The sequence below is a fragment of the Galeopterus variegatus genome, unplaced genomic scaffold, assembly GCF_000696425.1.
Source record: "Galeopterus variegatus unplaced genomic scaffold, G_variegatus-3.0.2 Scaffold689, whole genome shotgun sequence".
Lineage (NCBI taxonomy): Eukaryota > Metazoa > Chordata > Mammalia > Dermoptera > Cynocephalidae > Galeopterus > Galeopterus variegatus.
The window spans coordinates 306973-333557 of record NW_007726800.1 but is presented as its reverse complement, the minus strand read 5'-3'; the positions used below and the strand labels follow the sequence as shown (position 1 = coordinate 333557).

The following is a 26585-nucleotide window of genomic DNA, read 5'->3' as shown; positions in this document are numbered from 1 at the left end:
TAAGAGCTTCCTGAGTGATTGAGCAATGTTTGAGGCAGCGTTTTGAGAGGCAGTGAGTTCGTCATCTACAGAAGCAATCAAGCCATGGCTGGAGACATTCCTGGCCGGGAAACCACAGCTGGGATTTAAGCTTCTAATAAATGACTGCACTAGAAAATCCTTATGGTCTTTTCCAAATATGAGTTGCATTAATTCTAATTCATTCCATTCCCCTGAAATGTTTCCTTATTTGCCAGGTGATCTCTGAGGTCCCTCCTGCTGTGAAATCGTTCCCGTGTTTCTGTTCTGCCTCGGTTCATTGCAAAGCTCTGCATGTGACAGCCCAGCCTTCCTTTCAATACTAAGAGCTGTGGTTTAGATGTCTGTGAGTTTGAGACACAAAGACCAAAGACTGCTCCTGACTTCTGTGTTGAGAAAATACCTGAACCAGGACTGGCTGGAAACCATGAAAATCAAAATGCTTTTAATTCACCTTCAGCCAAGGAGATCTGACAAATGGCAAAATTATATCTTTCCATGTAGATACAAGCAGGACTCATTTATAATGCCCAAGAGTAATCCTATTCTAGGAACATAAAAATAGAAGCTTCTTCCTCTCACCTCAGATTCTCTGGGTAGGCTATTTTTCCTCTGAATAGTTTTTAACCTTGCGAGTCAATTTCAAAATGGGCCTAATTCCACTCAATTTTCAGCTAACAACTAATGAGCATCAGCCAGGTGCATGTGTAAGAATTAAGATCATAGGTGCTCGGACAAGATGGTGAAGACTGAAATCCAGCATTTGCCTCTTAGCTGTGTGATTTGGGGAAAATTATTTCATCAATCTCAACTTTGTTTTTTTATTTTTAATCTATAAGATGAGAATAAGATTAGTTTGGGAAGAAAGAGGTTAGCAGCTGATATGAAACCCATCTTCTATCCCCGGAGATGGGGAGAGAGAAACCAAAGAAAAAAATGGACTAGTCCATTCTCGATGTAAATTTGCTAATCCAAACTTATGATAGTATTTTCTGGCAGAAAGGTAAGAAGTTCTTATGTATAGAATGCTTGTAGTGGGCTGTTCCTGGTCTGCCTAGATTGGAAAATGTCAGTCTCAGCTATGGAATTATCAGAGTCTAAAAATAAATAACATACCTTCTTTCATTAAGTGATGCCCTACATGTCTTTTCTAGAGACCTTCTGTGTTAAATCTGGACAAAGTGCACCCTAATGTGGTAAGGAAGAACTGGGAAGCTGTCTGGAGGGCTTTGGAGTTCACTTGTGCCTTGTGACAACCTGTATCCTGTGATTATTAGTAAAGTTTGATTCTGGGTAAGATCTCGAATTCTTGAGATTTTCGTTTGACAATTTGACTCTGTGTTCATACAAATATATTCACACAATATCTTTGTAAGAATTAAAGCACTTAGAACAGGACCTGGCACACAGTAAGTGCTCAATAAATGTTAGTTATTATTATCAGAGACTGGATTAGGGAGCAGACGTGAGTGCTATGCAGAGCTCAGAGCAGTGCATGGATGTGGATTCTTATGCTTTGTAGTGAATAAAAAGAGCACAGATTCATAAAGACCTGGGTTCAAGTCCTGGCTCCAACAGTTACTAGTTATTTCATATTAGGGGAGGCTTGTAACCTCTCTGGACCTCAGTTTTCTCAGTTTTGTTAAAGGAATTGGTTAATGCTAACTTGCAAGGCTATCATGCAGAGTAGGGGTGAAGTATGTAAGGCATCCAGAGCAGTGTCTGGATTAAAGTTGATGCTCAAGAAAGGGTGACAGCTGAATGCCACTATGAGTGGAGACTGAGTACATGTGGCGAGAACGGGGCAAAGAGCGGGATGGGGCCAGGGAAGACCTCAGCTCTGCCTCTGGGTTTAACCAATCACTTGTGGGGTGCCCTGTGGGTTCAGTGCCTCCCTTGCCCACACCTTAGGGCTCTAGCTGTGATAGTGCCTGCCCCAGCCCCTTCTATCTGAGTTCCCTGGTCATAATTAAACCTTCCACAGGTCCTTGCTGAGAACTTTCTAGATCTCAGGCTGGCACTGAGGACTTTGGAAGAAATTGGTGTATAAAGCACAGACCCTGCATCTAGGTCTAACCTGTGAATGTGTTGTCTTCACCACTGAAATATGAGTGGAAGGGATGGTGTTCTCTGGGCCAAGCCTCTTAAGAAGCTTTCGCCACAGTATTCTCCCTTCTGCCTATTGGATGCTGGAGACGAAGAGCCCCCAGGGGCTGGCAGAGCCACAACACAGAAGGAGCTTGGGTCCAAGCCACCCACTTACCAGGGACACTAGCCATAGATGGTTACATGAATGAGAAAGAAATTTCTGTCATGCTAGGGTACTGTCATTTGGGGACGTATTTGTGTGGCAGCTAGCATTACACTGACCCATGTATTCACTGCTGTTAAAGTGACGGACTGCACATATGAAGTGTTCAAGGCACATTGCTCAGGAGCGTGTTGTTAAGGATTATCTGTCTTGATCAGTGGCCTTGGAACTGTTTTATAAGTTACTAAAGTTGGATTAGAAGCTGCAAGACCATTTCTTGGGTAGGTGATTAACGAGCTGTTGGGTCATATGTGCAGTGCACAGTGTATTTGTTGCATGGATGAGAGAGTGGGTGAACATATGTGATCACATTACACACTGTTCAATTTTGACTGAAGATTTTAAACATCTGGTTCTATTTTACCGACCTCCTGCCTTCCCCTGCTTTCCCTCCCCTCAACTTGGCACAGAGCAGGTGCTCAGTAAAAGCCTGAGAAATTGATTTGAAAGGAATTAAACCTTATTCCTGTTCTTTCTCTAACACAGAATTTTGGTATTAGCTTGACTAATCCCTTTACTACATCCAATTGGCTAATGCCACCTCTGTATTTTTGCTGAAATCATTAGACTCCAACTGCCTCTTTTCAGGAACTTCAGGAATACTGCAGAATTGGGGCCTTTTGTCTCTACTTTCTCTCTCTCCCAAGGCTTCCTTATGAAAAACTCTGCTGCCAGGCCGGGGTCCACTGTCATATCCACTCACAGAAGCACACATCTTCCTTCCCAGCTCTCTCCTCCGTTATTTCATTTGTTTTTTTAACAAGCATTTATGGAACATTTATTATGTGCTGGACACAATTATGGGTTCTCAGGATAAGATCATGAACCACAGACAAGGTCTTTTTGTCGACCTTATTTTCTAGCTGTTGGAGACACACATCAAACCAAGCATCAGCAGACTTCTGCTCACAGGCCAGATCTGGCCCACTACTGCTTTCGTCAATAAAGTTTTATTCGAATGCAGCCACGCCATGCATTCATTCACGCCTTGTCTATGGTTGTGTCCACACTACCATGGCAGAGGTGAGTAGTTGTGACAGAGAATGAGTGACAGCGGTTGTGACACAGAATGTGTGACTTCTAAAGCAAAAAATGTTTATGGTTTGTCCCTTTATCGAAAAAGCATTCACATCTCTGCCTTAAACAAATGAGTATGCAGGAAATAGATGAGCCCATGAGAAGCGCCACGAAGGAAGGAAAATGGATGATGAAATAGAGAGAATGTGTATGTGTGTGTGTGTGTTTATGTATGTGTGTGTGTGTGTATGTGTTTATGTGTTTATGTGTGTGTGCTGATTTTAGACTGAGTGGTCAGGAGAGGCCTCACTGAACAGGGGACACCTCAGCTGGGACTTCCATAACAGCCTGTGAGAGCAGAGACTGCCTCTGCCTGGGTTTGCTCACCAGGGTCCCCAGGCTGGCACAAGGCCACTGGCTGGACATCTCCAGGGCCACAAATGCGAATGCCCCGTGAGCTGGTGATGCGTTCGCTGGTAGGACTAAACACATTTACTCCTTAAATCCCCTGTTAACCGCAGCACACGCTGCTTGCTCATCCTCCTGCTAATTCCCCGCCCTGCCGGGAGGTGGCCTCCCCTTCCTCCGGCCATCTGACCAACCTCACAGCACAGCGTGGGTGTGTGTGCACGTGGGTGTGTGTGCACGTGCGTGTATGCTCGAGGCCCCCGATCATTCCATGGCTCACTCTGCATCTCACTGAAACACCCCGATGTCCCGGATGGGGACAAATGCTTTTCGTCCATCACATATATGATCGAACCTGGAACATCATGGCCCATGAAAATCAGCAATACAGAAAGAGACACAGATATTCAGCTTCATTTGTTTTGATGGAAACTTAGCATTGTTTGCATCAACACAGAAACCGTAACAAAGAAGAGCCACGGGAGAGAGCGCATAGCTGTGTCTGGCCTGCCCTGAACCCACCTGCTCAGTCCCACATTGGCCTCTGATGGAGGCCCCTGCTGGGCACAGACACAGGGCCAGGGAATGGCAGGGCCCTCAGTCTCATTCCACCCCTGCAATTTTACAGATGGGGAAACCGAGGCCCAAGAAGAGGAGAGGTGTTCCACTGACCGATGACTAAGAAATGGCAGAGCTGGGACTAGAAGTGACTCCTGGGTAAACTGAGGCTCAGAAACTTCCAGGCTCCACACACATGCAGGTACCATGTAAGTTGTACTTGCCTGGGCCTGGGAGTCAGTCAGCTCTGTCACCTGTTCCTCATGCAAATCACCTTCCGTCTGCCTTCTCTAGAACTGTCATGAGCCTTAAGTGAGTTAATGCACATCAAGTTCTTAGCCAAGTACAACACGTATTCAGTGATCAATAAATCTTAGACATTGTCATTATTATTATTAGGTCACTCATGTTGAACTGTACTTCTCCGTGGGCACAGCTGTATCTTGATTATCTTTGATTCATCACAAACAGACCAGTCGCATGGCTCACAGCTCTCACTGGTGTTAGTTATTGCTGTGTTGTTGGACGTTATCACCCATGTATCTTTGGGTGGGCACATTGCCTACTGTCAGTGGGACAGAATGGAGGCTGCCAACTGCATTTAAATAGGGCAAAGAGCTCTGCCCCCATCAGGCTTTGCTTCTTTCTGGGCCCTGGGCTCCCCATCTGTCTCAGGAGAGCCCCAACTTTGTGGTGCCATGAGCCCCTGGGCGAGGTGGTGAGGAAAGACGAGCACCTGACCTGGTCCGCTGCAGAAGGAGGCAATGATGGCCAGGATGCACACGATACTCAGGTAAGGGATCCAGGGGGCACAGTCCTGCGAGAGAATAGGGATGTGGGCAAGTGTCTGGAAGACCTGCTTTCCCACCCCAGCTCCTCCTCTGTCTATCTGCATGACCTTGGACAGGCCACTTTATGTCCCCGAGCCCCAGTTTCAGCATCTATCACATGGCATACAGGAAGTGGTAAATAAATGAATAACACATTGCTTGAGTTTTTAGTCTGCATAGCAGACAATATGAGATGTTTTACAGGCATTATCCATTTAAAAGTTTTTATTAGTTATCACTATTATGATGTAAAGCACCATGTTTGTTCCCCTGCCATCCTACAAGGTATGAGATGAGTTAATTCATTTCATGGAATGTGTCAGGGATGGGGGGCTGTTGCTTGTCTGGCAGGGGTGGGGTGGCTTGGTGCTGCGTGTGGAAGGATATTTACAGAATTGCACCTGCTCTAGCAGACTGGATGGCTGGTCCTTAGCACATGGTGTCCCCAGTTCTGTGACACAGTGAGTGAGTGTGGAGGTGCTGGGGCTGTGCCGGTAGAGGCTGCCTGACTCCGTCTACGTAGATGTGGGGAAGGGAAGAGGCTGTGCTCACCTTTGAAGGCTGAGCCTGAGTCAGCCCAGTGGGAAAGGAAGGGAAGGGAACGTGGAGGAGCAGAAAGGGTAAGTGACTTGCCAAAAGCGTTACGGTGAGTAAGTGGAAAAGCCAGATTCGAATGTGGGCAGTCTGGCCCCAGAGTCCCTGCTGTTAATCACCAGTCAATGCGGTGACAACTGAGGAAGTGCCCAATATGCAGTGCCCGGCACCCACGGCTGCAATGCGAGAGCTGGAAGGGGCTTATTAGGGGTCATCTAGTGCAATCTCCTCTGTCCCATAGATGGGTAAACTGATGCTCAGGAAGGGGATGTATCTTGCCTAAGATCACACAGCTCACCAGTGGCAGCAGTGACAGGACCAGAAGTCAGATCTCTTGCCTACCAGCCCGAGGACACATCACCAAACCATCTTCCCTGGGGACTCCCAGCAGCTCCACAGCTGAGAAACCACTGGGGAGAGCTGCATTGCAAGAGGTGTCTGTAGACAGTACAAACCCCACAAACCAAAGGCCCCAAAGTGATGAAGCTGGAGCCAGCCCCATGCTGGCCTTCCCCAAGGCGTGACACGTATGTCCTCTCACCTGCAGCGTCAGTGTGATAGTGAGGATCCCGAAGAAGAGGGCCATTAGCCCGAAGCCACCAATGATGAGGGGTCTCCGTCCCAGACGCTCAATGACCAAGCCCTAGACCAGGGTAAAAGAGAGAACATTACTATTCCACATCTAGCAGCAAGCGAGGGGGATGTGGCACTGGGAGCCGGTGATGGGGGTCATGGTTCAAGGCTGGCTTTGACCCTGAGACTGTCCAGCCACTTTCTCCACGATCACAACCCTAGAAGGGATGATCCTTATGAGAAAGGGAGGGACAGGAAGGAGCACTTCCTGAGCACTGCTGTGCATCAAGACATACCCATTCCTCGTCGTCAGGGTGGACTCTGATAGGGAGTTTGGAAGAAGAAACTGGATGGACGAGGCCACCATAGCTTTTTCCCCTCCTTCAGAGCCAGCCTGCCATGGAGGCAATTCTTGTCAGGAAGGCTTTTCTCTTGCTGCCTATGAAGGAAGGGCAGACCCAAGCCTCCAAACCTGGCCTCCCAGAAACCTGACCCAACAGAACAGAGTGCAGGTGGTTTCCAGAGGCACATGGGTTTAAGCCCTAGCTCTGCTACTTAGCTTTCTTTGTGCCCAAAACGGGTGACTTAGCTTCTCCAAGCCTCAGTTTCCCCATCTGGAAAATGGGAATGATAATATCATCTTTGCAGGGTAGCTGTGAGATCAGTGGGAAAGGACACAGGTGCCTGAAATAGATTCATGAACAACAGAGGTTTCAAATAAGTGGAAGAAGATGTATTATTCCTGTCAGTCAAGGAGAGGCCTGGGGTCTGGTCCCAGCTCCTGGCTCTAGTTGACTGTGTGGCTTTGAACAAGTCAGTTGATCCTTCTGTATCTTAATTTCTCCTCTTTTCTGATGATGATGGGGTTAGTCGAGATAAAAATGGATGATGGTTATGACTGAACACCTACTATGTGCCAGGCAATGTACTAAGCACTTTTCATGCATCTACTCATTTAATTCTCACAGTAACTAAAGTAGGTTCTATTGTTTGCCCCATTTTATAGGTTAAAAACTGAGGCACAGAGACTTTGGGAATGTGTCTAAGGTCTCATGGTTGGTAAGTAGCAAGGCTGGGATCATCTACAAAGTCTTTTCTGGTTTTTGAGACATTAAAAATTTCCAAACTAGAAATAGCCATACCCTTGGACTCAGTCATTCACCTTTTGGGTATTTATCTTCAAGAAATAGATATTTGGTCAAAGATTCATGGACAAAAATCTTCATCAATGTGTTGTTTATACTAATGAAGAAATAGAAATAATCTAGAAGTCCACCAACAATTGAATTGGTTAAGTAAATCCTAGAACAACTAGATGATAAATGTGTAGAAATTAACATATTTGAGAGAAATTTCAAATAGTATAGAAAAATCCTCAGGGCACAATGTTAAGCGAAAAGAGCAGGACAGAAAGGTGTATTTATTTATATATGCATTATATAAATTACAGTTATGTTAAACAAATACACTCTGGAAAAATACATGGAAAAATAGTTTACAATGGCTAACTCTCATTGGGGGTATATGTGATTCTTATTTTACTTGTTTATTTTTTAGTTTTCAAAGTTTTCTATATGAGATTTTTTACTTAAAAAAAAAAAGACTAAAAAATAGAGTTTGTTAAAGTGTGGGGATGTAATCTTTGTCCCCTGAGTCATAAGTCTTTATTCTTTCCCTATCACCAGTGATTTTCAATACTCACACTGACAAGTTTTCACAACCATGTAAAATGCATCTTTGCTACAATCTAAGGATGTACTAATAATGATATAAGATTGTGGTTAGCTCAGAGCCCCAAATTAAGCTGGCACTGGAAATGAAGGCTGCTTATAACTGGAATGTGGAAGCTTTTGTCTCCTAAGCATTTTAGGGCAGTCAGGTTAGAGTACCCAATGACACGGTGCTGAAATGACTGGAAATTACCATGGATGAGCACCACAGTCACTGGGAAACGTTGTTACACTGAGATTAATCTGTATTACATTATTAACTGAGACCAACACATGTTACACTGTTACACTGGATTAATGTGTTTTATATTGTCATACTGAGATCAACATATGATATCGTTAGACTGAGATTAATATATACTGGTTACTGGGAATTCCAGTCAAGATGGTGGAATAGATGGTCCCCAGTGTCACTGTCTCCCACAAATCAACCAATTTACAACTATAAAAATGTAACATCAGCCAAGCTGGTGCAGCTGGAGCTCAGGGGAAGAGGAGGAGAGACCTACGGAGTTCATGAAGATGGGAGAAGCCACAATGAGAGAAAGAAAAAACTGCTCAGAGCATTTTGGGCCATGGCCGCTTTAAGGCTGGAATTGCTGAGCGCATGGAGCAGGAGCCAGCAGAAGCCACAGCTGTGCCCTTTGCATGGAGTTGCTTGGAGGCAGCAAGGGAGAAGAGGGCCTAGAGGCCACCAAGACCACTAATAGGGTTTTCGTGGACCCATGCAGGAGTGAGGAGCCAGAACAGCTGAAAAAGGGGAGCCATTCAGAGGCCACTGAGTCATCACAAGGGACCCACACAGCGCTTGTCCCACATGAAGTGTTTGGAGCACAGGCAGTGGGGGAGATGGGCCCACAAGGAGAACACTGGGACACAGCAAGGACAGCCGATCTGCCCCCCAATCAGTGCAGAACCACTCAGAGGAGACTGGTTGGGAATGCAGCCTTCATGGGCTGCAGTTTGATGAAAAGATTCAGGCCCAGATCAGAGTTTCTACACAACCCAGGTGCACTGGGTCTCTGGAGAGCTGGAAGTACCTATAAGGTCAACCATTAAATGCTGAGGTGCACAAAAAGTCTTGTCTAGGGAAACAGCAGCAAAGCAGCAATTTAGCTCAACCACACGCTCAAGTACTGGTTCCCACAGGAAGTTCCCCCATTTCAGAAGTAAGCAAAGGACAAAAAATTAGTTCCAGCCCAGGCACACCACCAGCACCTTGGGGCCTGCCAGGGGACCCAAGGTATGGAGCCAGGGACCAGACACCCCCCCAACCAGGCCCACCACCAGTGCCTTGGGGCCCTGCCTGGGGACCTGGGTCATGGGGCTGGGGACTAGACACCCTTGCCCACAACCAGGCACACTGCCACCTCCAAGGAGCATGCCAAAAACATTATCTCCATGTGGGTGGCCCACCATAGCCACCACAGTAACCACAGCTGCCATGAAAGTGGCTAGATGCCACAACCACCACGCAGATGATCCGCCAGCCACTGGAGTGCATTGACACAAGGAGAGTCACCAGCAGAGAGAAAGAAAAGAAGAGGATGTCTCTCTCCACAAAGCCCATTCCAGAGTGACAGAAGAAGCATCTGCTCTGTGATAATACTGGGGCATCTGAACACACTTCTCAGCATTGGACAGATCATCTAGGCAACAAATCAACAGGGTAACCATTACTCTTTCAGAGGGAGAGAAGAAATCTAGGGTTATCAGAGGGGGGAGGTCAGATGGAGAGAGGGATGGGGAGAGATTGGACAAGGGGCATAAAGAATAATTATAATTTGTAACAATAGACATACTAGTAATATTGATTTGATCAACATATGTCAACATTGAATCCCCAAAATATGTATAATCAATTATGATTATATATATATAATCATAATTGATTATACATATTATATAATATATAATATATACACACACACACACACACACACACACGGGTTACTGACTTGTGTTTTGAGAATTTTTTTAAAAAGTTTCTTCGAGTGCACTACCCACAATTTCAGTGCTGGAAAGTGTGCCCCAAACACAAACCAGTTGAGAGCCATTACCTTACGGCACGATGCTGATGTTCAAGGGCTCTCAAAGTGGGAATCTGGCTTTTGGTTTTGTTCCCTGAAGCCTCTGGATGAACCAGTAACCTGAGCCAATGTAAAGCTGGAAACATTGTCCCTGATTTGAAAACAATCTCTGAAGACGGTCTAGGAAGACAGCAGGGAAATGGATTTGAAGGAGAAAGAAGGGATGAAAACAACCCTCCTCATCCTAGTGGGAAGCAGGATCCGTCTGCAAGGCTCTGTCCTTTCACCTTCCCTCCTTTATGTCCCATTAAAGTGCAGCCTGTAGGGAGGGATTAGAGTGAACGTGGAATTCCCACCCAACATTAAAATCATCAGTGAAGACATTAACTCAAAATGAACCGCAGTCTGTGAGGGTTATTGATATCAGCAGGGGACTGTTCGACTCCTGATGTTTCCAAGAAACCTCCTCTGGGGACTCCGGAGTCACAGGGTCATTTGTCCACTCAGTAGCCATTTACCTAGCACTCAGTGCCCCTCTCAACAGTGCTAGAACCACTGGTGGAATGACAATGGTAACCTTTTCCCTGGTTAGGATTTTCAGTATCAGCTCTATTGATGTATAGTTTGTGTTTAATGAAAGGTACCAATTTTAATTGTACCATTTCATATGTTTTGAAAAATGTCTATACCCTAAAACCACCCCAACAATTAAGATACAGAACATTTCATCCCTCAAAAAATTCCCTGACGTCCCTTCCCCAGCCCCAGGCAGCCACTGATCTGCTTTCTGGTGCTATGAACAGATTTGTCATTTCTAGAGTTTTGTATTGCTCATCATAATGTTTTTGAGATTCATCCATATTATTGTAACGATCAGTAGCCCTTTTTACTGCTGAGCAGTATTCCACTGCATAGATTTACCACCATGTGTTTCTGCACTCATCTGTTGATGGACACTGGGTTGTTTCCAGTTTGGGGCTCTGATAAATAAAGCTGTTGTGAACATCAGTATGTGAGTCTCTGTGTAGACATGTGCTGGATTTCTCCTGGGTAAATACTTATGAGTACAAAGGCTGAGATGTATGGGTAAAAACTTTCTAAGAAACTGCCAAAATGTTCTCTAGAGGGGTTGTCCCATTTTAAATTCCCACCAGCTGTGTATGAGAGTCCCAGTTGTCCTACTTCCTTAGCAACACTTGGTATTATCAGCCATTTAAATTTTGGTCATCCTTATGGTGAATAACGGTATCTCATTGCAGGTTTTAATTTTAATTTCCTTGATGACTCATGGTGCTGAGCATCTTTTCATGTCTTTTAAAAAATCTTTCGGATATCTTCTTTGGTAAGGCATCTGTTCAGATATTTTGCTCATTTTAAGTAAGTAACTGGTTTTCTTATTGTTTAGTTCTAAGAGTTCTTTATGAATTATGAATTCAAGTTCCCTGTCATATGTGTGTTTTGTAAGTATGCACTCCTGGTCTTTGACTTGCCTTTTCATTTTGTTAACAATGTCTTTTAAATAGTCACAATTTTCAATTGTGATGAAATCCAATTTATCAATTTTTAAAAATGATTCATAATTTTGCATCTCATCTAAGAAACCTTTGCCTATCTAAATGTCGCAAAACCTTCTCCTGTGTTTCCTTCTAGAAGTCTGATAGTTTTAGCTCTTTATATTTAGACACATGATCCATTTTGAGTTAATTTTTGTGTATGGCATAAGGGTGGCCATTCATTTTTCCATATGAACATTTAGTTTCTATGGCATCATTTGTTGCAAAGACTATACTTTCTCCACTGAATTACTTTGACAACTTTTGTTTTCTGGACTCTGTTATGTTCCATTAATCTGTATGGCTATCCTTATGCCAATACCAGTATGTTTTGATTACTGGGTAGTGAATCTTATTATAGCACTTATTATGTACCAGGTATAGCTCCGAATGCTTTACATATATTAATAATTTAAGTCTTCTCTATAACTTAATCCTTATAACATGTCCATGGTGTTATCATCTGCTGGTTATAACATCTCAATGGGGTTATAAAACTGCTGTTATCATCCCGTTATATGCAGAACTTTAGTTTCAGAGAGGCTTAGCAACCTGTGAGGTCACACAGTGGCAGAGCCAGGATTCAGGCCAAGTAGTCTAGCTCCAAAGTCTTGTTCTTAACCTCTGTGCTCTATTGCCTCTCTCCAGTGTCACTGAGACAAACTCATATGGACATTTATCAAAAGAATATGCACACGCTCCCAAAGTTTTCCTCTCTTCATTTGTGTGAACTTCCTATAGGCCTGGCCCTGGCATCAGGGCATGGAAAAGAAAGATACAGGAGTCCCCGTCCTTGGGGAGTTTTATGGGTTGAATTGCATCTTCCCCAAAAAGGAAACATTGAAACTCCAATACCCAGTTCCTAAGAATGTGACCTTAATTGGAAATAGGGTCTTTATAGAGGTAATAAAATTAGGACAGTCCCTAATTTACAATGACTAATGTCCTTATAAAAAAGAAAAATTTGGACACAGAGACAGACCTGCCTGCAGACAGAATGCCATGGGAAGATAAAGGCAGAGACTGGAAGACAGTTCTACAAGCCAAGGAACACCAAAGATTGTAAGCAAACTCCCAGAAGCTTGGAGACAGACCTGGAGCTGACTCCCCCTCATAGTCCTTAGAAGGAATAGCCCTGCCAACACCTTGATCTTGGACTTCTGGCCTTCAGAACTGTGAAGTAATAAATGCCTATTATTTAAGCCACTCAGTTCATGGTGCTTTATGGCAGCCCTAGCAAACCAATACTAGGAGGTAATATCTGATAGAGTGCAGGGCTTGGTATGCTGCTTGCTAGATAACTGAATGCATGAAGAAAGAAGGAAGGGATAGAGGGAAGAAAATATAGCCTAAAATTTCATTTATTTCAAATTTGGCTCAATCAAAGCTTCCAAATCTGACTCAATGTGCCTTTATATTATTGTACATACATTTTATATTCCTTCATATACATTTCATATATCCTTCTTTGTCCACATTGTGTTCTGTATACCTCTATATAAACTACATGCAGTACTCAGGGCTTGGCAGAAGTCAGGGACTGAAGGGCCCTGTAAGAGTTCATCCCTGTACCAGGGTGAGCCTTTTGATCACAGAAGTGACTTAATTCTCTGTCCAACTCCTTGCAGGGCCTTTGCTGATTCTGCTGATTCCTGTGAACCCAGCCCTTGCCTGGTTGCCCTGATGCTGTGAGCATGTGGCCATGTGCACTGACTATGTGTGTGCAGGGCCCAAAGAGAAACCACTCCTGGGAGAAAGCACTGTGGAAGGGGTCTGCCTCCTTCAGAATGTCCTATCCACTACTCCCAGGCATCGATCGCAGCCAAAGGCAAAGAGCTCTGTCTTGAGCTAGCCAGAGTAATTTCCCAGAATGGCTTAATTAAGCCCTACTCTGTTAAGCAGCTATGCATGAATGCTCGTTATGGGCCCGTGCCTAGGCTGGTGGAACACAGGGAGACCAAGGACTGCACAGACACAATATGACAACTACTGCTGCCACATCTTTAAACCTGTTGTCCCACACATACACCCCTCCCCCCACACACTTTTTAATTTACATTTTAAAACAACTCTATGAGGCTTTTCCCAATAGCACTGGCCAAAGTAGTCATAACAACTGGGAATTTACAGGAGAAATTTGAACACTGGGGCAAGATGTGGCCCAGATTAGGGCCAGCACCCAGGTATCCCAAATTGCTGCCCCTCAATCCTGACATCTCAGGGATGAAGAAGTCCCCAAGGAGCCCTCATCACACCAGCAACTGGTGACTCTGTAGCAGAGAATCCTGAGCAATACCAACGCCATCTAGGGTAGGAGCTCCATTCTCATTGTCAGACTACCCCCCTCTGCATGAGAAATGGTTGACCTTCTCATAGAAACAAAGACTGTTGCATAGAAACAGGAACCATATGCAGTGAACCATTACATAGGAACAGAACCATACACAATGAAGATTTTTATGCTTGATTGCTTTAACTGCTCACTTTTGGCTTCTGTAACCTAGCTACCTAGCTTGCTTTGTGCACCTGGACAAACCCATGTGCCAATGGGATGTGGTTTTTGCTTTTATAAACTCCACCAGACCAAAGCTAGTTGCTGCTCTCCAAAAATACCATAGAAATGCTACAGAATCATTATTTATCAATGAAAAGAGGATGTCCAGCAAGGAGAATTAGCTGAACTTAGTCCTTTGAGGCCAGTGTGAGAGCAGATTGCAGTCTGACGATTCATGGTGAAAATCAGCCTCTCTCCAAGCCTCCTTACAGCTCTCTCTGCTTCCACTTTTGACACCCCACTGCCTATGTCTATTTTCTTTACAGCAGCCCAGAGGGATCCTTTTAAAACATGCCCTGGCCCTCTGCCTCAACACCCTGGCTGCTCCCCTCTGCCCTGCAGGCCCTCTGGGGTCCCTCAAGCAGGCAGAGGTGCTCCTGCTCCTGTTCTGCACATCCCTTTTCTGCCCCTCCAGATCCACTCTGTGTCATGCTCCATGTCCTGCAGTGGGACCTGTAGGGCTGAATCAGCAGGCTTCTTGCCCTCTGAGTTCCAGGTGGTTTCAGCAGAAATCAGAAATCAGAAGGTCGGAAGGAAGAGGATGAAGCTGCCTTTCTACAGGGACATTCTGGCCAGCTCTGTCCCTCTACCAAAGGCCATAGCTCTTGATGGGTGGCTTATCCACCCTATGTACCCTCCCCATGCCTGAGTCGATCTGCCTGCAGACCACCCACTGCGCCTCTTCCCTGATGTCCTTTCCCCTCCTGCTCCTCTGCCTGGCATGCTCTTCTGCAGATATCTGGGCAGACAACTCCCTCACCTGCCTTGAGCCTGATCACAATGTTTAATACAGCAACCTGCCTCCACCTCTCAATCCCCCTTCTCTGCTCTACTGTTTTCTCATAGCATCCTCCACCTTATTTATTCGCTCTGTTTATTGTTCTCTATATGCCCCCCTCCCCCACAATGAGGACCACCCCTTCTCCATGCAGGGAACTTTGTGTGGTCCACTGATGTATCCCACACACCTGGACCCATGCCTGGCATTGAGCAGGGGCCCAATGAACACTTGATTTTTTTTTTTTTTTTAACTTTTGTTCCTGACGATTACAAAAACTTCCTGCAATGAGTAAGAATGACTTCATGTGATTTCCCTCCCCAGATTTGAAAAAGCACAAAGTCTGTTTCTCAACAGAATGAACCCCATGTTCCACAAAGTTCCCACCCCACATGGCAGCAGATACTCAGCCTCGTGTGGCCTGATTGACACTTATTGGAAGTTCACTCATCAGAAAGTTAATGCTGCATCAAGAAAACCAATTTTGAAAACCAGCTGTTCCTCCAAGATGGCAATTATTTACAGCTGCCCACACTGATGAGTGATGCCCTGAGCCAAATTAATTGCAGATCAAATGAGCAAAAATGTCTTCTACTTCTCAATTGTATGAGGCTCCAGAGCCATTTTAATAGATTGTCAAAATCTCAGTAAAAATAATGAAAAGAAATAGGAAAATTCTTTTTGTTAGGCAATTATCTCAAAGGGTTAGGTGAAATAGTATATATATTTGGAAACAAAGCAATAAAAACTTTGGGAAGTGCAAGAGATTTACTGAATATTGACTCTGTTAGCAACAGGAGAGTGGCTTTCACATGCTTTGAATTTTGTTTCCATGACAATTCTGTAAGGTGCTGTATTAGTTTCCTATTGCCGCTGTAACAAATTACCACAAACTTAGTGGTTTAAAACAACACAAATATACTATCTTATAGTTTTTAAAGTCAGAAATCTGAAATGTCTCACAGGGAAAAAATCACAGTGTTAGCAGGGTTGTGTTCCTTCTGGAGATTCTAGGGGAGAATTCATTTCCTTGGCTTTTCCAGCATCTGGAGGCCACCCATGTTCCTTGGCTCCAGTGGCCCCTTCCTCCATCTTCAAAGCCAGCAATGACGTCACTTCTGCCTCTGCTTCCATTGCCACGTTTCCTTCTCTGACTCTGACCTTCTTGCCTCCATCTTTCACTTATAAGAACCTTGTGGTTAAAGTGGCTCCCACCCTGATAATCCAAGAAATCTCCGCATCTCAGGATCTTGAATTCAAGCACACCCACAAAGGCCCGTCTGCCACGTAAGACAACATATTCCCAGCTTCTGAGAAACAGGAGGTGGACTTCTTTGAAAGCCACTGTTTTGCCTAACACAGGTGGGCATAGTTATGTCCATTTTCAGATGAGCAAATAAATTCAGAGATGTTGGGTAATTTTCCCAAGACCACTCAGCTGTTCATGATCAGAATTTGAATTCAGAGTATCCCAGTCCTAAAGCCAAAACTCTTTCTCCCCAGCACAACTTTCTATCCCAGACTCCCAGCCTCATGCTGAATTTAATCTCATGGTTTTCCAGGGACTAGGGTAAATGCTCCCTTTTTAAGCACTGTTTCCAATGGACTATTCTTGCCTCTCCAGCTCTTTTAGAAGACAAAAGGGAAACAGGCTGCCAGGGTCCTTATCTTCCCTGGACCTAACTGCTGCTGGTTTTTCAGCTCTTGGCTCCCTTGTCCTGCAGGAAGCCGTCCTGGAACCCCTCACAGGAGAGCTTATCTCAGTGTTGCACATGGCAATTGTTTGCGGATCTTTCTCTCTGGATCACGACGACTTCACTGGTGATCTCTAGTACTGTGTAGGTGCCCCTTAGGTGTGTGTGGAAAGGATGAATGCGTGAATGAATGAATCCACCACCAGAGCTCTGGAGCTATCACTCCCTGCACCTCTAGAATAGTGCCACATCATTCCACCTTGAGTCAGAGCCTCCCCCACTGGACTGTGAGCTCCTGTAGGCAGGCACCATGGTGATGGCCAGCACAGGGTCAGCAGCCTGGCCACAGGAGGTGCTGACAAGAACTTGCTGAAGGGCACCATAGGAACTGACCATGGTCCAAGTGGCTGAGATCCAGCACGGCCTACACATGAAGGCAGTGGTAGGGACACTCCCCAGAGGCTACAACTCTGGAGTCCTGAATTTAGAAAGGTCCTCTCCTCTCCCAGGAGAGTGAAGTCATTTGCCCTCCTTTCTGGGATTAGCACCTCCAAGGAATACTTTTCCAAATATTGTCAGCTTTTAATGAAGATGATCTGCCAGTCAGAGAGAGGGGACCAGAAGGGGTCACAGAGACCAAGGCTGGAAGCATCACCACTCCCTGAGTCTGCTCCTCTTTCAAACCAGGGTGAAAACTGGACTTTCAGGAGTGATGTGAGCATCCGTGAAATCCCACATAAAGCACTGCAGGGTCCTGGGGGGCAGTCAAGGCCTTGTGACATCATTTCTCTTCACTCCCTCAGGTTCTGACCCAACTAACTCTGTGACCCTGTGTAAGTCACTTCTTTGGTTCTTGGTTTTCTCAACTGTCGAAAGATTGCAAGAGTCCCTATAAAACCTGCCCTATCCTAGGATGTTCATGACAGCCTTACTTAAAATGGCAAATTATGGGAACCTGCCTAAATAGGACAGGAACAGTTAACATCTACTGGGTGCACATCATTTGCCAGGCAGTACTTGAATCATTCAATGCACGTCCATGTGTTTTACCCTCAGCCCGTCCCTATAAGGCATGGACAATGTCCTTACAGAAATGGGGAAACTGAATCACAGATGTTGAATAACTTATCTGGGGTCATGTAGCTCAAAAGGAACAGAGCTAGGGTTGGAACTCAGGCTGTGTGGTTCTGCTATCCAGGTTCTCAGCAGGGATGCTCAACAATCCTACCCCATAGAAGACCATTAGAAAAATTACCTATAGCAAATTTTTGGAGAATGATACGGCTTTCAGCACAGGTATTAATTCAGAGGGATGTTGATATGCATAATTTTCTGTATCTATGGTATATACTTCAATTAAAAAATAATCAAGCAATAAATAAAAAAGTGAAAAATCATTCCGATATAATATTACATGAACAAGACCAGGATTGAGATTAGTATAAAGTACGGAATTACTACTGTGTAACAGTAAAGCATACGAAGACACTTCCAAGGTTTGTGAAAAAATAAAATTGAAGGATAACACAAATATTTCCATAAACTTTTAGAAGTACCCTCATACATTTATGCATAGAATAAAGACAGGAAAAATTTGCCAAACTTCATGGGGTAGCACTTTATAGGTCATTTCTTCTCTGTTTCTCTTTTTCTGAATTTCACAAATTTGCACTAATAAGCTGGTATTGATGTCTTAAAACAACAAAAAACCCTGTACTTTTCCAATTATTTTTATCCCAGACTGACTACATTCTTCTGCTGATCTAAGTAAAAATTAATAAAAATTGGGTTCAGTCTGTAACTCAGACAGGAATTTTGGGAAACTCCCAGACAGTGAAACATTGAAATAGTCTCCCTGTAACCAAAAGACCGTGAAGTGGAGGGGAAAGAGACCAAACGTCACTCCTCTACATTTTTTACGATAGCCATTTTTTAAAAGCATCTTGTTAGGATCACCCATTAAGAGCAAGAAGCAAACCACAGTGTTTTGTGGAAAGCATGTCAGAAATACGGTCAGAATGCCTCAGTTTGTTTGCAGAGGCATCAGTCTTGTCGGTCCAAATCAGCTAGCAAGAGTGAAAATAAGTGAGTTTCTCCATCAAGTCAGAGAATGTTACCCTCTGATTTTAGCCTTCTCTCTATTCATCTGGTGGAGAACCCCACTGTGTACCATGTGCCTGAAATGTGAAGCACAGACCGCACCCCTAGAAGGTTGGAGAGACACGAACAACTCCTAGAGGGAAACTGAAGGTCAGAGAGGTTGAGTGCATTGGACAACACTACATGGCCTAGAAGTTCAAGAGCCAGAATCCAAATCTAGTCTGGTCTGATTCCAAAACCTGGGAAGTTTCTGCTAGATTCTGAAGTTTCCCAACTTTTCCCCCCAAGTGTTTATTTTGCATATTGGAGGTTGAGAAAGAGCGATGAGCTCTATGTCTCTCTTCTTTTGAACGTTTTTGCTTATTAGTAAATCACCTTCTCTATGATATGCTTTCTTCTTTGCCTTGAAAACTCCTACAGGCTTAAGGGTGATGAGACGACAGCTAGTGGTTCTGAAACATGTTAAAAGCCATATAACAAGAGAGTGGAGACTCACACAGACTCTCTGATCTGAACCTCCAGGGACGATGCTGTGCTCTTTCACCGGGTGTTCATATTGTATTTACGACTAGGAAAGAGTTCAAAGGAGGAAACTATTCATTAAAAGAAAGGGAATAGGGAAGCAAAATATGGACAGGAATATTCTCTGGATGGGTAAAATGTCAGTGAAAAACTGCATGATGAACTCCTAAAAGCCAGACACCATCAAGTGTCAAAGTACATGCCCTGTAAAGGTATGCCCCTTTGTCACCCGGAGTCCCTGTCGTGCTGTCTACCCACCTGTAGTGTTCCATGGAGTGACACTCCACTGACTTACCGAGAAGGTGGCAGCCAAAATCTCAATGCCACCCGTGCTCAGAGTGATGTATGGGATCTTTTCTGGAGGGATCCCAGCTTTTCCAAAGATGCTATTGGTGTAGAACCAAATCTATAAGGCAGGAAACAAAAAGAAAGGAGAAAGGTCAGTGGGAGGCCCTCATCTATTTTCTAAATTAAACTCAGGTATAAGGTGGTCTCTGAATTTCATTATCTTAAATCCAGAGTCACAGGTGGAGCTGTGTGGTGTGGCTGCTCATTTTTTGCCCCCCTCCCACACTTTCCCTTTCTTCCTTGCTAACAGGACTCCCTTGTTACCGGGAGTAACACGTGCTCAGCTAAAAGACTGTACTCGCCAGAATCCCTTGCAGCTAAGCATGGCAATGAGATAGAAATAGAAATGTTGGTGGGGCTTTTAGGAAGCCTCTTTTTTTAAAAAAGAAACTTTTAATCAAGGAGGTATGCTCCCATCTTTTTTTTTTGTTTTCTCTTCCTCCTTTCTGTTGTCAGGATGGTGGATGTAATAGTGGTAACCCATGGTAACTTTGTGAGAATCAGAAAAAGTCCCCACTCCACAAGACACTTTACTGCCATTGACTGGAAAATTGCCATAATAAATGTACAATGGGTACAATGTGAATGATGCTCCCAAGAGGTGTGCAGTGCACAACCTATGTAACTATGCATGGAGACCCCTGCCTTGGGATGGAAGCCACCTGTTCAGATGCTAGAGCAGAAAGGGGAGTTAGCCTGTGTCCTCACCAACTAGAGTGGTTTTATAATTTGTTACCCAATCTTAGGCACTTTTGAGAGTGTTAACAATTCTTCCAGTACAACAGGCATACTTTGAGGCTGTCATGGGCAAATCAGGATGTGTGGCCCTGGAGTTGCTGTACCAACTCTCCAAACTTATTTCATGTGAGAGAGAAAACCTTCCATATTGCATAGGTCACTGGAGTTTCTGCCACATGAGGCCAATCTAATCCTGCCTGACATAGCCATCATCAGATGGTCACTAATTAGGAGATTAGAGACCTGACTCTGGCTTGAACTAGTTGTGTGACTTCAGGCAATTTATTCCCCCCCACCCCCCACCCCCCGTCAAAAGGACACAGCCATGCCTACCCTGTCTGTCCCGTGAGGGTCAGGAACTGGGTGAGAATTGTGACTACTTATTATTTACTTTGAAGCTTTCGATCAACACAAATAATTTCTGTGTTCTCCACATGCCAGTCATTTCCTTACAACGAAGTTTGCTAAATGATGGAAAACATGCTGTCCTAATATATGAATTCTGATAGGAAAACCTGCTGCCTAGAAGGACCTTAGGGATGTCTGTGAACAGTGGATCATTATTCAGCAGAAGTGTTAGAGCTCATTAGAGCACATTGCTCATAACCTGCCACGCCCGACTTGGCCAGGCATTCTCTTAAACTTGCCTTTTTGTTTCTGGATGAAGATCTTATTTCTACAAATTTGTCCTGCTACCAGCATATGCAGTTGGGGAAGATTTAGGACCTACTTATATCTACATATGGTACTTTTTTTAGTGAAGGAAGTAATTCTTTACAATTACTATGCACATCTAGAATAGTCAGTGAAAACTACTGCACAAATTTCTTTGGACTTGTGGGTATTGATGCATCTATTGGCAGAAATGGGTTATAATGTTTATGTAAAACAAAGACCCTCCTGTCCAGTGTCTGCCTCTCATTTGAGTGAGCTGGGGAATTAGAACCTTAGACTCATCTTCAGCTTGAAGTTTGCTGTCACAGCCAGAGTACAGAGGTTGCTCCCAATAAATTCATTAATTCCTATCACTCTTAGAGCTGTAATAGAAGCTAACTTATTCCCCAAACCCAGTTTCCACTAGATTTGTTTATATAATCTATTCTCTTTTTGAAGATAACTATGATCCCCAGCACACCTTCAGGGCTGGATTCCAGAAGGTTAAGAGCCTTTCTTAATCTTCACCCAAATTCACTGGTTTTCAATGGCCAAGACTCTCTATGCGGCCTTTTCATCTCCCCAGGCTGCCCTGTGGTCACCTCTGACATTTGTATTATTCACATCCTTGGTTCTGAACCCCACCCCTGACCCACTTGTGTTCCTGAGGCTTCCAGCCTCGGATCCCACTCCTCATGTGTCCTCCTGTGGAAGCCACACACTGGACCCCCCCGTCCTGCTCAGCACCTCCTTCCTGCCTCCTCTCACTCCCCACGACCCCTTTCTTCCCTGGTTCCAGTTCTTCCTGTAGTGACACTGCCATGGACATCCCTTGGCAGGTTTAAATGTTAGTGGAGAGAGTCATCAGGCACAAAATTCTATGCTCATCGAGAAACAGTTATAAAAATGCACTAAGAACCATCTAGTTCTTAAATTTCATTTATGCTTCAGAGGCAGAAGTTGGCCCACAGACCCTTTCCTCCAGTCCAGGACCTGCAGGGGAGGTCCTGCTGGGCTGGCCGTGTCCCCAGCAGGAAGGCCTGGACATCACACAAGCTGCTGGTCTTCTTGATATTCTGCTTGCTCCAGAAACCCACTTTCCTCTCCCTCCAATATTTTATAGAGTAGGAAGGTGGCTTTACCTCTGCTCACTCTGAGGTTTATTTGATTGGACAGTTTGAAGTCCTTGAATCACAAGGTAGCACCCAGGAAATTTGGAGCATGTCCTGCTGTGGACCAGGGTCCCAACCCCAGTGCTGTCTCTTAGGACCAAGTGATTTCATATCTCTGAATCTCCATTCTCCAAAGGAAGGTAATAATACTCTTCCAAGCTTCTTGTAAAAATTTTTAAAATGATGATGTAAAGCATCCAGGATAGTTTCTTTTATATAATCAATGTATAGCAAATGGTAGGCATTATTCTAGAAGGTTCTATCTCTATTGAGACACAATTGCTCCGTGGTTAGGAAGAGCAGCGGGCAGTTGTAAATGTGCCGTGGGGAGGATCGCCCCTGTGTCTGCTTCTCAGACTGCTCTTTCTTAGGAGGTGAATCTTTGAGGAACTTTGCAGGTGGTGGGTTTGGGGTGAGGATTTGGGTCTGTTTAAGTCCCTACCTCTAGAGTCCTAATGCTCTCATTCTTAACTCATAACATAGCGTTTCAGAGATAAGATATAACATACATAATCATTTTAGCCCCCTCACAGCTTGTGAATGTGACAATGCTAAGTATCAGATGAGGCTCCATAGGAGAGAACACCCGATTTATTTTTGCCTAGAACAAAGTGATGCTGTCATAGAGTACGGGTTTAATACTTGCTTGTGGGATGTGGTGGGCAGGACAATGGTCCCCCCAAAATGTCCACATTCTATCTAGGGAACCTGTGAACATCTTACTCTACATGGCAAAAAGGACTTTGCTGATGTGGTTAAGTTAAAGATCTTGAAATGTGAAATTATCTTGGGTTATCTGGATGAGCTGTAAATGTAATCACAAGGGTCCTTATAAGAGGTAGGTAGGAGGACCAGAGTCAGAGAGAGGAGATGTAAGGATGGACACAGAGGTCAGAGATACAGAAATAGAGAGAGATAGAGATAGACAGAGAGAGGTCTGAAGATGCCACACTGCTGACTTTGAAGATGGAGGAAGGGGCCACAAGCCAAGGGATGCAGACAGCCTCTAGAAGCTGGAAAGTCAAGGGAATGGATTACCCTCCTGGAGTCTCCAGAAGAATGTGTCCCTGCTGACACCTGGATTTTAGGACTTCTGACTTCCAGAGCTGTCATATAACAAATTGGTGTTGTTTTAAACTAGTAAGTTTTTGTAGTAATTTCTTACAGCAGTGATATGAAATGATACACTGGATAAAGACATAATTCATATATATTATGTATTTCCTGAGTGTGTGTGAGAGAGAGAGGGAGAGAGAGACAGAGAGACAGAGAGAGAGACAGAGAGAGACAGAGAGAGAGAGAAAGACAGAGAGACAGAGAGAGACAGAGAGAGAGACAGACAGAGAGAGAAAGACAGAGAGACAGAGAGAGACACAGACAGAGAGAGAAAGACAGAGAGACAGAGAGAGAGACAGAGAGAGACAGAGAGAGAGACAGAGAGAGACAGAGAGAGAGACAGACAGAGAGAGAGAGACAGACAGAGAGAGAGAGAGACAGACAGAGAGAGAAAGACAGAGAGACAGAGAGAGAGACAGAGAGAGACAGAGAGAGATAGACAGAGAGACAGAGAGAGAGAGAGAGATGTAAACACGGAGGTGGTCTCCACAAACATAGTGATGTACAGGATCTATTTTGAGGCACAGAAGACAGACAAGACCTTGCTGGTTTATTAAATACTATGTTGCAGAAGCTGTGCTGATGCTTCACCTACTGTTGGGCAGGAACTTCCTTTCCCTTCGTTTGCTGTTCCCATTTGGGGAGCATCCATCAGAGAACAGGCCTCCTCTCAGCCCAAGGGACACGGAGCGGCTGGGCCGGTGGGTGCTGACTTGCGCCCCCTCTGGGCTCTTTCTGTACCTGCCTCCCGCGGGAAGCTTGTGACCTGTCCGCTTCTTTATGCGTGGAGGGGGCTGCCCTGTGGGAGAGGCCTGGGGTTGCTTCCTTGTGCCTGTGACTGCATCACTGCATCAGCACCTTAAATCTGGAGGTGCAGAATCAGCTGCAGCTTCTGAAGTCACACCCTCTAATCCAGCTCCGTTTGGAGTAGAGCTGCCATTCTGATCACCGTCTAGCTCATTCCTGTACCTCTCTCTCTGACTTGTTCTGAATTTCAGACAGGAAGAAAGGGGGCTTATATATTGCATGCCCCCAAACCTATCACCTACATGATCTAACTGCATCCTCACCACAACCCATTGCCTGCATTTAAGAGATGAGGAAACTGAGGCTCAGCCAGGTGAAGGCCACACAGCTATGAGTAGCAGAGCTGGGACTTGAGCCCAGGTCATTCCAAATCTTTCTGCCTGTGGGTGAGAAGGCATCTGATTTCCCTCTGAGCTGGTACGAGGGGGTGCTAGTCCTGCGGAGCACAGCAGGTGCAGTCCACGGGAGAGGTGAGAGAGGACAGAGCGCGTCCACAGAAAGTGTAAGAAAAGGGCCGCTGAGGAGTGGAGCGAGGCCTTCTCCACGGTGGGGTTGGGGGGGGGGTGCTGTGCTGCCTGACAAGGCCTGAAGGTCCAGACTCTATTCCTCTGCGGAGCTGCTTCATCCAAAGCCCCAAGCAAATGTCACCCCTCATTCTCATGAGACCTTGCTCCAGCCTGACTGTGGTGGAGGAATGAGCTGACTCTCCCGCCGCTCTTGGTGGGACCAGCTGTGGCCCTGACTACAGCTGTGTACCTCACATTTCACAAAACAGGACCCACAGACACTCACTGGCCTCCAGGGCTAGCCGGGCTTGTAGCTCAGCCCCTAGTGTGGCCAAATTCCCAGGCTGGGGCAACCGAACGTCTGAAGTCCTCTCTTGGCAGACTGCTATCATGTGACAGATGGGAGGCTGGGAGCTGGACGGAAGGGGTGTGACTCCCAGCCAGTGCCATGGTGGTGAGAGCTTGGACGTGGGTCTCAACCTCCCCCAGCCTGGCTTCATCTCCTTCAAGTGCATGTGAGAATTCAACTGGATGACGTGTCGAGACACCTAACACGTGGTCGGTGCCCAGTAAGGGTGGCTCCCTTCTCTGCCCCTCACTCTTTTTCATCATGAAAATGCAGAAAGATACAAAGTAAAGACTCAAATTTCAAGAGAAGCCAGAAATACTAGCTTTTAAAGACCTTTTAAAAAGTGTTGGGTCACCTAGTTTTCCTACTCATTTTACAGATAAAAATAAAACTTCACAGTGACCCTTAACCAACTGATAGCACCTTTCTGGTCTCCTTTGGACTCTGACATCTGAGTGATTAAGGCTCAGAGGGGTTAAGTGTCTCACCCAGGCTTATGCAGCTGAAAAGCTAGAGGATGTGGGTTGAAACCAGGTCACTCTGGTGGTCTCAGGGCAGAGGTCTTTCAACAAGACAATAGCTAAGATGTTTGAGTACCACCTATGTGGCTGACCTTGTGCTGAGCTATAAATATGTCTTTTTATCTGTCTTCACAACCACATTACACCTGGGGAAACTGAGGCACAGAGCCATTATGGCAACTTGTCCGAGGTTCCATAACTTGAAAGTTCAAGGCCATGAGAGGCACACAGGCAGTTGACCCCAGGCCTTGCACTTTTGACTACAACGTCAGGGCAGCCACATGGAAGGCCTCTGTTTAGTTTTCTCCCCATCCACTGGGACATAGCAAATTGTTTCAGTGACATGGTCTCAGTTATTAGGGTAGAAGGACATTTTAAATTTTTCCAATTTGAGTTAGGAAGGGATTCAGAAGAATCTTTTCAAAATAAAAGCTATTGATAAATGCTTCTGAGATTATAATTAGAGGTTGTGTGCTAAACATGATTTGGGCCCCAGACAAGTCAGAGAAACCTTCATGTGGTCACAGGCCACAAAAGGGGGAAGGCGTCATGCTGTGTTATAACCACATAGTAGGGTTCTTGTCTCCGTGCCTCCCTCCCTCTCTCTGTCCCTCTCTCCTGGCCTCTCGTCTCCCTCCCTTCCACTCAGTTGATTTTTCCTAGGGCATGGGACGTCTGGCACTCTGTGAGGCACTGGGGTTACAACAGGAACAACACAGGTTCTTTTCTGCTCCAGAACACCTTCTAGTCCAGCAGGGAAGGAAGGGGCTACACAACAATTACCAACTCAGGGATTAGAGGAACACACCAGGAACTCTGTAATACTTGGGCATCCCACCAAGTGGACAAACCCAGTGGCAGAAAGATGCCTCCTGGCCCCTGGCACAGATGTCACCAGGCCCATATGGCTGATGCATGGCTGCACTCTGAATCACTCTGCTCTCATTTTATACAGATTTCTAACAAGCTTGGGTGTCTTGTTTCCCAACCAAGATGTCATATCAGAAGAAGCAAATCTTCAAAATGTGTGGCATCAAGAGAGAAGACAACAATCCTAGAAACAGTCTCACTGTTAACAGCGAGGTCGGTGGGAGATTGATGTAA

The 26585-nt window shown here is 45.1% G+C and overlaps 1 protein-coding gene across 1 annotated transcript in view; it reads right to left on the bottom strand.

The window, feature by feature from the left end:
• SLC2A9 (solute carrier family 2 (facilitated glucose transporter), member 9) overlaps positions 1 to 26585 on the bottom strand; it is a 201002-nt gene that overhangs the window by 72064 nt on the left and 102353 nt on the right. The window contains exons 10-12 of the mRNA XM_008571485.1: positions 19566 to 19676; positions 6278 to 6379; positions 5054 to 5129 (exon numbers count right to left, since the gene is read on the bottom strand). Coding sequence (XP_008569707.1) covers positions 5054 to 5129; positions 6278 to 6379; positions 19566 to 19676 — 289 coding nt within the window. The remainder of the gene's footprint in view (positions 1 to 5053; positions 5130 to 6277; positions 6380 to 19565; positions 19677 to 26585) is intronic.